We start from the raw sequence: 13,980 nt of genomic DNA, 5'->3' as shown, positions 1-13,980 counted from the left end.
AATTGTGGTGCTACTACTTTATGGGAGGTACCCATAAAGATTATATCTCTGATTACCTCAGAATTAGTTCAAAAGTAGGGGCATGGAATGACAATCCTTAGTTTCTAGTGTTATCTTTGAATATTAGAGAAAGACAAATGCGAGAAATGAAAGAAAGAAAAAAAGAAATGAAGAAAAGCAAGAGAAACTAAACAGACAAAATTCACCTTTGGTTATATATATACAGCTTAAATTTACTAAAATATACAAATTATTTAAATATTAAGAATTTTGAAAATGTCCATCTAAACTGTTATTTTTCTAAGTATCTAACCATTTTGGGAAACCACATAGAATTTCAAAATGTTTGTTTTAAGCAGAAATCTCTCAAAAACCACATTTTTAGCTTGTAATGGGCATCATTCCCTTGAGTAAACTGATGTTTTCAAGAGGAATTTGAGACTGTCCATGGATAAACTAAAAACGAATAAAATAATTCTTGTGAAAATCGCCTTATAGGCAAGAATTTGTGATTCTCACAAAGTAAACAGATTTTTAAGGTGTCAGAATTTTGTAATGGTAACAAATCCTGCCCCCCCCCCCACACACACCCCAGTATAGTGGAAGTTAAAACAAGCAAGTAAGTCAGCAAACAAAAAGTTTGTTGTCTTCTACCAGGAAGTTATGTTGACTTTAGTGGCTAGTGGGTATATTTTTCTTTATGAAAGACTGTTTACTTCTCTCACATACCATAAAGAACATACCAAGATCTCATATTATTCATATATTGGTATATCCATACTTCAACGTCATAATTCGGTAGTAGTATGGAATACTGAAAGTAAATATGAGGAAATTTACCCTACATAAATATTTGGTTGAATAAACTATAATGGCAATGAAGTTCTTGTTAACCAAAGAAACAAGAACCTTATTCATTCCAAAATATTACAACTTTTGAGTGAGCAGTTTGTCATTTACATGTAAGGTCTCCTCAATTAAAAAAAATTAATATGTATTGAGGAGTTCCTATAGAACTATACTGTGCTTGGCTTAGGGGTGTCAGGAAGTATATGGCACGGTTTCTGCTGCTCTGTAGTAACAAAAACTCTGTCAGATGGTACAGAGTTGTGCAAAGTGATGTAAGACATTTAAATTCATGATAAGCACCTATAAGAGAACTATATAAACAGAGTTCTAGGAACACAGAGACTGGAATAATTGAGACCAGCAAATTATTCCAAATGGTAATAATTGCACTGGGTCCTGAATGAGTAGGACTCTGCCAAAAAACAAGTCAGTGTTCCTCAAGCACTTGAGAAGATCCTTTATCACTTGGCTTTGCCAAGCATCTTATAGAATCACAGTCTATTTCTCTACAGATAATGAATATGAAGATACCATCTTCCGAATATTAAACATCTCTTTAAAGCATTGTGGTTTTAGACACAAGAGTTTTAAAAAGTTTTTATATGTATCCCTGTTACTGCTACTGAAGAATGACCTCTGGAAGAGAGAACATAATCAATGAGCACAAGAAATACAAGAAATTCTATGTGAAATGTATAAAGACAAGGAATGCAGCACACAAGAGTTCATAACTTGAGTCAAAAAATAGGCTCTGGCATATTCTTCCTATGCATACTTGAGACAATGATTTATTCCCTCTAAATCTCAAGCGCCTCATCTGTAAAAGAAGGTTCTCCTGAGGATGCAATCAGATACGTAAAACACTGAATGCATGCCTGGCACATAGGTGTGGCTACAAAAAGATCTTGAATCTTACACAAGGCCCATCTCACATGTTCAGAAAAGGTGATGTCCTAAAATTTCAGTTCACTCTCATAATTTCTGCTTTGGTCTTAGCTCCTTAATTTTTAGTGGTCATTCTTGGTGTTCGTAATCTAAACTGCTACAATTTACGAATGACCCAACTTTAGTCGAAGTCAGTAGGGAATATATACTCCAGGAACACTATAGTAACTAAGTTACTCATCTCTCTCCTTGACTAAGCAGTGGCTTTGTTGGAAAAAAGGGAAAGAGTTGGACAAAAATTGATTAATGAGAAAATGTTTTGGAAACATGGAGGGATAGAACAAGCAGGTATCGGCAATGATGTAAAACTTCTACTTTTATGTTAGCAGAATTCAGGAAGCCAAAGTGAGATATTAGCAAAATTAGAGTTCATAAAATAATAAAAGAGTAGGGGAAGGAGATAACTCTAGACTTAGCTACCCATTTTACATATTTCTTAGGGCTGCTTAAAAAACAAAACAAAATACACTTCTTCTGAGAAAACACTGAAGACTGTTAGTTCTCTTCAAATATCCATTCTCCTGCTTTTCCATAAGAGTACACTTTTTGGCAGAGCACATAGCATTCAGGAATAAACGTAACATTTCCCATCCTCCCTTGCAGCTTGGGTGTGGTCATGTGACTGACCTCTGGCCAATGGGGTATAAGCAAAACATTGCAGCTCCCAGGAAACTTCATTAAAAGACAATTAGTATGCACACTTTGCCACTTCTCCCCGCCTTCTCCCATCTTGTTTCTTGGAATATAGATGTGGTGGGAGCTCCATTTTGCAACATGTGAAGGAGGGCCTACCATGTAAGGATAGCTGGGTGGAAAGCAAGAATGAGCAGAGAAATTATACCTGCCTTGACTGCATACTTTTTAAGGAGAAAAAAAATATGCTTCTATCTTAGTGAAGACAAAACAAACTCTAATTGATAAAGAGACTTTCTGGAAAGATTACATTTAGCATGGTTTTGCTTTCTTTCAAAACTCTCTATTCCATTTAGAGGGAAAAATGTATATTTAGAGAAGGGAAACTTGTGATATGACAAAGCCAAGAAACATACAAGGAGTAAAGTTAAAGAGTGGCATTATTTCCAAAATGAGGCTAGTCCTATAGGCATAAAATTGGTTCCTATATGAGAAACTTTTCCCTTTGACTATAATGAAAATACGAGTTTATTTAGATAACAAACAAGCCAACTATAGCCCCTGTACACGGAAGAAATAGAATCATCTATGGTGAAGAACGGAAATGTGTGTTTACAGCTATCCTGGGAAACAAAAATGTTCAATTACTTTGAGAAAAAGATGCAGGATATTGATCTATGGTTAACTCTAAGATTATATGAATTTTATATCTAGTCAATTTCTTATTTGAAGCAAGTTTTAAACTAACCTCTATGTGAACTGTAAAGATTTATAAGAATCTGAAAATGTTGAAGATAAAAGGCAAATGATCCTGTATGAAATGGCTATCATAAAAAGCAAATCACTCTGCAACTCTGCAGTGCTTTGAAATAGCAAAAGGAACATACAGAAGATAAGCTGATAGGTAGAAACAAACTTGTATTTAATGCATTTCAAAAAGCCCTTTCCTTAAATAAATACAACAGATCCCTTCCATTCAATTCCTTCGCCAACTGTTGTCAACAGTGAAGAATTCAGAAGAAATTATAAGTAAGCAAGGAAATATTACACTGTATGTTAACTAACTGGAAATTAAAAGATTAAAAAAAAAGGAAATCTACATCAAGGGCTAGTTTAGGTATCTGACTCAAATGGTACACAGTACTGAATGATTCATGTTTTAAACAGAGTTTAAAAATAACAATTATAAAATAAGGGTATTGTTTGTTGATAACTGGTTTGTTTTAATGAGACTCGTAAGTAGGCAGTACATGGATATTAAATACCTCCGAACACCAACTATACGGGATTAATCTTCTGTGGCTTAAAGCTTTGCCTCTGGTGGTAAAACCTCCATGTAATTGGCATCAGCAGTCAAGTCATAGCACTTCATTTCGGGCTGCTGGGTGGAAACAAAACCTCCTCTATTTGGCTTACAATTGCCCTCTCGGTGGTGTGCAATGTGCAACAACTGGCCGGTGAAAGATATTCACAATACGTAGGGATTAGTTAAGACTGTACAGAGCCTGGGAAGAAATATAAACACTCGAACAGAGCAGTACAAAAGAGAAGGTGATGTGCAGGAGGGGGCAGCCCCTAAACTGAAATACACAAGAGAGAACAGATAGGGCAGAGGAGACAGTGTAGAGGTGAAGTGTGCTGGACAGTGACTACAGAAAATGACAGGGCAGGAAGAAAGTTGCCTTTCTTAAAGTTCTGATGATTTATTTCTGGCATATATGAAATGTCAGTGCTGTCAAAGTATAGTTTCAGCATCATCATTATCATCAAAGAGTATTTATTAACCACATGTGCTGTACTGGGCATTGTACAAGCAAGCAAAATTGACATGATTTCTGATATCCAGGACCCAATAAAATAAATCAGAACAATCAATGTAGACAAATGGAGGAGAGCAGATAGCAAACAAGATACTTAACTGGGGAAGCTTGAAGGTTAACAGTAAACTTTAAAATACTTAAAAAATATTTCTGAAATCCTTAGGCAAATTGGCAAACGTGGCTGCGTGTCTATGAATAAGAATATTTCCTGATACATCTGGAGAGAGAAATAATGTGCTATTCTCTTTACATAGATAACCAAGTTTTAAAAATGAATTCTATCAAATCAATGACTTAATAAATAAGGATTTTCTTTAAAAAAGATCTTGATGTGAAGAACCAAAACAGAAGGCTTCCCCATACATCATGATCTCAACAGTGATAAAAAAGTGGGCCACAAATAGAAAACTTCACTTCTTCAATTTAACACATCTTCCTCTATATCAGTCCCATGAATGAATGCATGAGAATCGTTTCCCTGGTCAGTACAACACTGATTCTGGAGTGAGATATAAAAAGACTTTCTCATGTTCGGGGCTTTTTTTTTTTTTTTTTTAACCTCTCCTTAATTCTCCCAAGTTCAAAAACTAACAGTAGAATTATGTATTGGCACGTATGCATATACGTGAGGGGAGAGGGGGAATATGAAGATCCAATCTTGCATGAAAATCTTTACATTTAGTAGAGACTAATTCTAAGGCCGCAGCGTTAATCTTTCCTGAGTCGTCAGGATCCTGCATGCGCTTATCATGTATCTTCCCAACTACATATGGCTCTGTGACAAATAGAAGAGGCTGCTAATGCTGCAATAGCTGAATGTCTCATTTAGGAACAAACAATTCTGGAAAAGCTCCCAGATTATGCATCTGTCCCTCTAGCTTCCACTTTAGAGGATAAAATTGTATGGTGATGACATGAGGATTAGTATATTATTCTTTCCCTCTGTGAGGAGTGTGGGGTTATTTCCCTCACCTTGACATGAGAGAAAAATATTTACTGAATGTCTCAGTAGAAAAATTACAAGTGAGATAGAAAATGCTTATGAGAAAGTTGCGTTAGGAGTGGGCTTGCAGAATTACAGGCTCATTCCCTGGAGTCTGAATACAGAGATGATTAAGGCACTTTCTCTTCAAATCAGATTTCTTTGGTTTCTATTCGTGTTTTCCCCCCTTTCATTTCTTTCATTGTCTCGTTTTCCTTCATGCAGTACAAATGGCAGCAAGAGTCTGTGAGTGCTTTAATATTGTGGGCTTGGCACTAAGGGAATTAAACAAAGGAGAAATCCCTAGGGAAGCATCTTCCTGCTCTCTGTCTCCGAGCATCCTATTGACATGTGGCCCTCTGGTCCCAGCATGATGGTGGTATCTTTGGAAAAACTTTCTCTAGAGCGGTAGTGCCCACATACTTATCTGAGAGTAGGTACCAGTCAATTATAAAGTGTTAAGGGGTCCATGGTGAAATGCCAAAAGTACAACAATGTAATATGCTCTTCTGTAAGATATACCTTTTTTTTTTAAATTTTGAGGTTAAGTCCTTCTTGTACTTAAAAAAGAATTCAATGTATTATTTTAAGTGTAAAATTCATTCAAGTATAGCATACACAGAGAAAAGTGTACAAATCACAAGTACATAGCTTCATAAACTTTCTTAACAGAAACATATCAATGCAAACCACATCCAGATCAAGAGATTTGCCCTTGTTAATCACTACTCTTCACAATGGTAACCATATCTGACCTTTAACCCCCCAATATGCTCATTTTTTGAGTTTTATATAAATGGACTCATATAATATGTATTCTTTTGCATCCGGCTTCTTTCCTGTAGCACTATCTTCCTATTTCTTATTTTCTGAAATACCACTGGTAATGGCATTTGATTTTTCTAAATGTCCTCACCCTGCTTTCCCCATTTTTTGACACTTCATTTTGCTCTAAAAATTTAGTATTGTAACAATCACTACTCTTACTCTCATGTCCTCTTTACATCAGATCTAAAGCTCAAAATCACCTTGAATTTAACCACTTACATGTATGGGTGAGCCATCCCAAAGTATCTGACTAAATGGGATTCCAAAGAGGAATAGTGATTTTTTTTTAAAAAAATCACTTACTTGATGTCAGATAAGAACTGTGTTGCTACACAATAATGCCATCTTATGGCTGTACAGCAATGTGTAGCCTAGAAACTGCTTTCATTTTTATTATCTCATTTGAACTGTGCTATCCTCTTAGGCTTGGGGAGTAACTTCCTGAAAATGGGGCAAATTCATTAACCATTTGAGGAATAGTAAAGCTGGTATCAGAAAGAAAGTAAAGGCAACAGAGTGTCTGGCACTCCTCAAGTGTTTGTTGAAAGAATGGACTATGTTTCTCTAATACTAGGTGGATCTTAGGTTAATTCTCTCTTTATTTTCACATGTTTCCTGTAGGTATCTTTTAGAAGCAGTGAGTACCCACCAAGAATTAGATAAAAACAGAATTTAGCAGCAATGTTAAGTTCCCCAAAACTTAAATATTTATTTTACATATTTGTATATCTATCCATATACATGGATCAGTACATAGATACACAGGATTCATGAATTAAATGTTCATTGTGTTTACTATTTGTGTTCCCACAGGGAAAAAAAAGCCACTCTTAGTATTTTGGAGATTTGCAACTTTACTGAGACACATGATGAAATTCTGTTTGCGGGAAGACAAGGTATGAAAGCACTCTAAAGCTCAAAGCACTCACTCATTATCTCTTAGATAATGAGTGAGCAGTCACAAAGCGATCTGGCTTTTAATTCTCTACTTGCCCTCACCTAACAAGTAATGTCTTTTTAAATTTATGACATTTAATAAAGGTGAGTTTTGCCATTATAGCATTCATGAATTTGGTGATTAATGATGGTCTCATAATCTATGCCTTAGGAATGCCAAGAGTCTAATGCATTTTCTCGTATCTGTAACTTATTTGAGTATACACTATGCAAACCTATTAGAGCTAAATATTTTGGTGAAATGGAAATATGCAGATGTGCTATTTAATATATGTTTGGGTAAGTCATTCAACATCTTTGTAATTTAGTCTCCCCTGTAAAACAGTGCAGCAGGACAAAATCATTAAGGTCATTTCTAGCTGTAAAAATTTATTTATTATTAATTATTAATTATCAACAATAGTTTGGATTATTGTTCCACAAATAGTCACTCTTCTTCCCCTCCCACTGTAGGAAGAGACTACTTTGCCAGTCTCCTGGTGTCAGGCTTGCTCTGGCCAGTGGAATGGGAGTGAATTTAATGTGGGCCCAGGCCATAAGTGGCCCATAATACAAGGGAGGTTATGTCTCGTCCACGCTCTGGTGATCTGTCATGAGAAGACAATGGCACTGACCCTGCATTTTAAGCTCAGGAAAAAGATAAACGTAGCCGACCTTAACCTGACACATATCCCGGAGCCTACCTCAGCTAACCCACAGCTTGAAATAGCTGCCCAGTTAAGCCCAGCCTCGGTCAGCCAAACCACAGACAACTTAAAGACCCATGACCATGAAAATAAATGCTTGTTGTTTTAAGTCACTGGGTTCTGGAGTACAGCTTCATACCACCGTATTATGGTAATAGCTGACTAATAGCCGGCCATAGATGAATCATGTATGAGAAAAATACCAATATAGCCATTCTTACTGGCTCAAAGGTATTTTGGTAGAACAGAGTTTGGAGAGGTTGTAGGACAGCCAGGGACTGATAAGCCATGAGGCTGAACAAAAGAACAAATGTCATGTGAAGGCCTTATATGCCCAGTTAAGGAATCTGGAGTTAATTCTAAGGAGAATGAGATAATGGTACTGAAGTTCTTACACTTTAGAAAAACAACTCTGGATGAAAGATAATTGGGAACAAAATGCGGATGATCATTAGAATTAATGGAGATTTCTGCTATACGTATCCGTTTAGAAACCTACTATAGTAAATAAAGAACTAAAATAGAAGTAGGGATATTTAGAGATGGACAGAGTTAAGAGGGAGGTTCCCTGTAATTATTAAAAATGATTTTATTTTCTTTGAGAATAACAAAGAACACTGTCTTGAGACTACAATCTTTATTTTTTATTTTTTTAAATTATGCTAAGTGAAATAAGTCAAGCAGAGAAAGTCAATTATCATATGGTTTCACTTATTCGTGGAACATAAGGAATAGCATGGAGGACATTAGGAGAAGGAAGGGGAAAATGAAGGGGGGGGAATCGGAGGGAGAGATGAACCATGAGAGACTATGGACTCTGAGAAACAAACTGAGGGTTTTAGGGGGGAGGGGGGTGGGGGATGAGTTACCCCGGTGATGGGTATTAAGGAGGGCACGTATCGCATGGAGCACTGGTATTATATGCAAACAATGAATCATGGAACACTACCTCAAAAACTAATGATGTACTGTATGGTGAGACTACAGTCTTTAAAACAAATTGTTTTAAATAATTAGAACTCCATTACTTTTAACCTAAAATAGGAAAATAAAACAATATTCTAGCTTTTGTGATGTGAGGCTAAAGAATGTATGTGACTTTTTGAAAACGTGGTCACAAGCTATATATGTTAAATAAGGCAAACCCTGAAAAATTATTTTAAATCAACTTAACAAATTCCTCATAGCAAAAAAGAGTAGGGGGACTGCAAAATGTTATGTATCACCTTCAAAATAATAGAAGTAGTAAGTGAAAATCAACTTTTCGCTGATAGCTTATATTTCAAACATATCAATCTAATTATCAATCTGCTATAAATATATAGGGCACAGATTTGACCAAAGATACACATTTTATACTGTACAGTTATTTAAGCCACCTCAATTAAATGACAAAACCTATTTGGCATTATGTGAAATTTTAGAAGGTAAGATAGTGCTCCAACATAATGCTAACCCCAGTACAGAATAATTTCTAGAATTCAGCTCATTAGTCTGTTCACCATTATTTGTTCTCACTCCACTTACCTTTTTCCAATGATAGTAATACTTCTCCCTTTCTTCCTCCCTACCTTTCCAGGGAACACTGAAATGAACTCCATGGTTCTCTGAAAACAGGTATAGTAATTTAGGAAAATAAAAGTGTTACCTACCCTTGTCGGTCCTTGTACATTTTGTTAATTCTTTCCCATTGGACATCGAGCTGTGAGAGAGCTTCCTGGAGCTTTGCCCTTTCTGCAGGGGTGGCACTGTGCAATGCTGCTATCTTCTTTTTGTGAATGATTTCAATCCGACCTGAGATTTGTTGCAAGCTGTCTTTTATGTTCTGCAATATAGAAAATTTGAAATACATCAGAAATGAATCAGCTGTCTATGGAAAGAGAAAAAAAAAAGGAAATTTATAAACCTCAGAAATAAGAAATAGCCTTACAATTCTTTTTTTTTAATATTTCAAGTTTTTATTTAAATTCTAGTTAGTTAACATATTATGTAATATTTGCTTTAAGAGTAGAATTTAGAGATTCATCAGTTGCATATAACACTCAGTGCTCACCACAGCAAGTGCCCTCTTTAATCCCCCATCACCCCTGACCCACCTTTAGCTCACCCCTGACCCACCTCCCCTCCAACAACCCTCAGTTTGTTCTCTATAGTTGAGTCTCTCTTTTTTATTTTATTTTATTATGTTGTTAATCACCATACATTACATCATTAGTTTTTGATGTAGTGTTCCATGATTCATTGTTTGCATATAACACCCAGTGCTCCATTCAGTACGTACCCTCTTTAATACCCATCACCGGGCTAACCCATCCCCCCATACCCCTCCCCTCTAGAACCCTCAGTTTGTTTCTCAGAGTCCATAGTCTCTCATGGTTCGTCTGCCCCTCCGATTCCCCCCCCCTTCGTTTTTCCCTTCCTGCTATCTTCTTCTTTTCTTTTTTTAACATGTAATGTATTATTTGTCTCAGAGGTACAGGTCTGTGATTCAACAGTCTTACACAATTCACAGCTCTCACCATAGCACATACCCTCCCCAATGTCTATCACCCAGCCACCCCATCCCTCCCACCCCCCACCACTCCAGCAACCCTCAGTTTGTTTCCTGAGATTAAGAAATGGTTTGCCTTCCTCTCTCTTTTTTTCTTTCCCCATGTTTGTTTCTTCCATATGAGTAAAATATGGTATCTTTCTCTGACTGACTTATTTCACTTAGCATAATACCCTCTAGCTCCATTCACATCATTGCAAATGGCAAGACTTCATTGTTTTTTGTGGCTGAGTAGTATTACATTGTGTGTGTGTGTGTGTGTATGTGTGTCTGTGTATCACCTCTTCTTTATCCATTCATCAGTCGATGGACATTTGGGCTGGTTCCATAATTTGGCTATTGTTGATCAGTCCAGCAATTCTTTTTTTTTTTTTTTTAAAGATTTATTTATTTATTTATTTGAGAGAGAGAGAATGAGAGAGAGCAAGCACATGAGAGGGGGGAGGGTCAGAGGGAGAAGCAGACTCCCCGCCGAGCAGGGAGCCCGATGCGGGACTCGATCCAGGGACTCCAGGATCATGACCTGAGCCGAAGGCAGTCACTCAACCAACTGAGCCACCCAGGTGCCCGATCAGTCCAGCAATTTTTAATTACTGACTTATTAAAATCATCATCCCTGAATCCCAGTGATTTCAATATGTTCAGATTCATTGGGTAATTCACGGTCCTCATCTCAATATGGCTGATGACTCTCTCCATCTTAAAACTCTATCTTCATTTGGCTTCTGTATCCTGAACTCTTCTGGTTTTTCTTCCACCTTCTTGTCCACTGCTCCCTCAGTCTTTACTGAATCCTCCTCGGACTAATCTCTTAGTACTGGAGTGCTCTGGCTTAGTTTTGACACTTTTTTTCTTCTCTCTCCATACTCCCTATTTGGTCCCATGACTCCAAATACTGTCTATACAGTGATGATTCCCAAACTTATATTTCCAGCCCTAACCTCAACTCGCAAACCAGATTCACAAATTCAACTGCTTTCTTGACACTTGGATGTCCCATGGGCATCTCAAACTTAATATGACCCCAACCAAATTCTGAACTGCATCCCCTTATCGCTCTCTTCCAGTGGTTTTTCCCATTTCAGTAAACGGCATATCAAATAATAGTTATTCAGGCTGACAACTTTAGAGTCACCCTTTACCTTTCTTTTTGAAGTATTCAAGTTGTTAGACAATGCTGTTGGCTCTACTTCCAGAACAAGTCCAGAATTTGACCACTTCTCATTACCTCCCTTGCTATAGCTTTGATATATTCCATCATTATATCTCATCTGGATTATTGCAATGGATACCTAAATCATCCCCCTGCTTCCAGTCTTACCCCTTTCCTAGTCAATTCTCCATACAGGACCCAAAAAGTTTTTTTCAGAACATAAATCAGGTCATATTTCTACTCTGTTCAAAATCCTCCAATGGCTCCTCATCAAGCCCATCATCTTTACTATGGCGTACAAAGTTCTAAATGACTTGGTTGTATGTTGGTTGTATGTTGTCTACCATTCTGATCTTATCTTTTCTTAGTCTCCTCTGAGTCCAGAATGTTTCAGCCTCATTAACCTTTTTGTGTTCCTCAAGAATGCCAAGCACTCTCTTGCTTCCAGGTTTCTTCTGTACTTGCTGTTCTCTCTGCCAAAAATATTCTTTCACTCCAAGACATTTATATGACTAGTTCCTTCACTTCTTTCTTATCTAAGAACAGCCTTCTCTACCATTATATTTTAAATAGCAGCCCTAACCATTCTGTATTCCCTGTATTCTTCATTTTTCTTCATGACATTTATGACTAACATTAAATTATATATCTACCAGTCTCTCTACACTACTAGACTAGACCCTATAAGTACAGGAAATGTTATCTGTCTTACTCTCTATTGGGTTTTCAGAACTTAAGCCTATGCCTGGCACATGGTAGGTTACTCAATGCATTTTGCTGAATAAATGAATAAACTACTGTATCCTATAATTCCAAAATTTTTATCTATATTATATTTAAGGGAAAAAAACCACAAACCACAAGTTTGTTATGTAATACACATCTTTAATAATATTGATTTTCAAAAAAATGCTAAGAAGTATATATGTGGCTAATCTTACTAGTATGAATTTGGTTATTTTGCTCATCTGAATTGTTATAGACAAGTCAACTGAGCAAACATTTATTGAGTTCTTCCATGTACCAGGATCAATAAAAAGGAAGCAAAGGTAGGTGAAGCACAGTTTTATTTGCTTGTTTATAAGAAGTTTGAAATGGACCTTACTGTGGTAGTTAGAGAGGGTGTGGTTTGGAGAAATAATAGTGTAGAAGCCCCAGCTAGATGACAAGATGATGAGCATTCTAAGTCTATTCTTTTCTGGAAGTTCAAAGAAGGAATGAATCATATACTATATTTGGTCACACATTGAGGAAAGAGCTCATGAAGGAAGTGCAATTTGGAGTGTACATAGCTGAGTAAAGTGGGAAGGGCATTATGCTTACTAGGTAACACATATGCAAAGATAGGGAAGATGAGCAGTCATATTTGGCTGACTTTTTGGAAATGTAGAGGGTTAGGAGAAGATGGGTCAGGAAACAGAGGCTAGAGATGTTTAATAATGTGCTTTAGAGATTCTGAATGTAAGTCAGAAGCCAATGGGAAACCATGATTCATATAGTAATTGTGATGGAAAATTTCAAATACATACAAAAGCAAGAAAGGAGTACACATAGCCCCCTTGAACTTACTGTCCAGTTCCAATTCTTATAAAGCCATGGGCAACCTTGTTTCATTATACTCCCACACATTCACCTCCTTAAATTGATTATTTTGAAACAAACTGATAAAATATTTTATCCATGGCTACTTCAGCCTGTTTCCAATATATATGAATGCTTTTCAAGGAAAGTACACATAATACCATTATCCCACCTACAAAATTAAAAACAAAACCATCAATGTAATTAAGTATCCAGTTGGTATTCATATCTGAGTTGGACTGAGAAAGTTGGTTAGGAAGAAAACTTGGCAGAACTCAGTGATTGTGCATTGAGTGAAGAAGAGGAAAGACTCAAATTACTCCCAGGTTTCTGGCCTGGGCACCTGGATGAATAGTGGTGTCACTGAGTAAAAGGATTTCAGATAGATAAACAGGTTCTGTGTGTGTGTAAGTGATGAGTTCAGTTTTGCATATGATCATATTGAGAAGCCTTTGGAGCATCAGACTGTAGATATCCAATGGGCAGCTGGCATCAGATTTTGCAAAGAGAAATGAGATGGTGACTACTGTTGGGCCATACATCTTTTCACATTTCTTTTCCTTTGCTCTCTCCCTCTCTCTCTCCCTCTCTCTTTTTTTTAGAGAGAGAGAGAGAGCGCGCGCACATGCAAGTTGGGGGAAGGTAGGGGCAGAGGGAGAGGGAGAAAGAGAATCTTAACTAGACTCCATGCCCAGCGTGGAGCCCAATGTAGGGCTGGATCTCACGACCCTGAGATCATGACCTGGGCCAAAATCCAGATCAGACGCTTAACCGTCTAAGCCACCCAGGTGCTCCTCTTTTCACATTTCTGCATGGTCTGAGCTTTCTGAGCAAAGAGCACTGGCATCTGGGTTAAAGGATGACTGAATAGCAAACATACCTTAAGTGTTCAGACTAGTGCAATGCACCGGAAAGACCTGGAAACACTTTTCCCAGATCTGTTTGCTTATGTGCCAATTTACAGTCTGAGGATAAGAGACCTAGACCCTCCCCTC

General features: G+C 37.1%; 1 protein-coding gene across 1 annotated transcript in view; it reads right to left on the bottom strand.

Annotated features, from left to right (window-relative positions):
- Positions 1 to 13,980, bottom strand: part of DMD (dystrophin) — a 2,077,064-nt gene that overhangs the window by 1,126,035 nt on the left and 937,049 nt on the right. The window contains exon 43 of the mRNA XM_021677947.1: positions 9,353 to 9,525. Within this exon, the coding sequence (XP_021533622.1) occupies positions 9,353 to 9,525 (173 nt within the window). The remainder of the gene's footprint in view (positions 1 to 9,352; positions 9,526 to 13,980) is intronic.

This window comes from Neomonachus schauinslandi, chromosome X (assembly GCF_002201575.2).
Source record: "Neomonachus schauinslandi chromosome X, ASM220157v2, whole genome shotgun sequence".
Classification (NCBI taxonomy): Eukaryota; Metazoa; Chordata; class Mammalia; order Carnivora; family Phocidae; genus Neomonachus; species Neomonachus schauinslandi.
The sequence above is the reverse complement of the archived record's forward strand: the minus strand, read 5'-3'. Positions and strand labels throughout refer to the sequence as shown.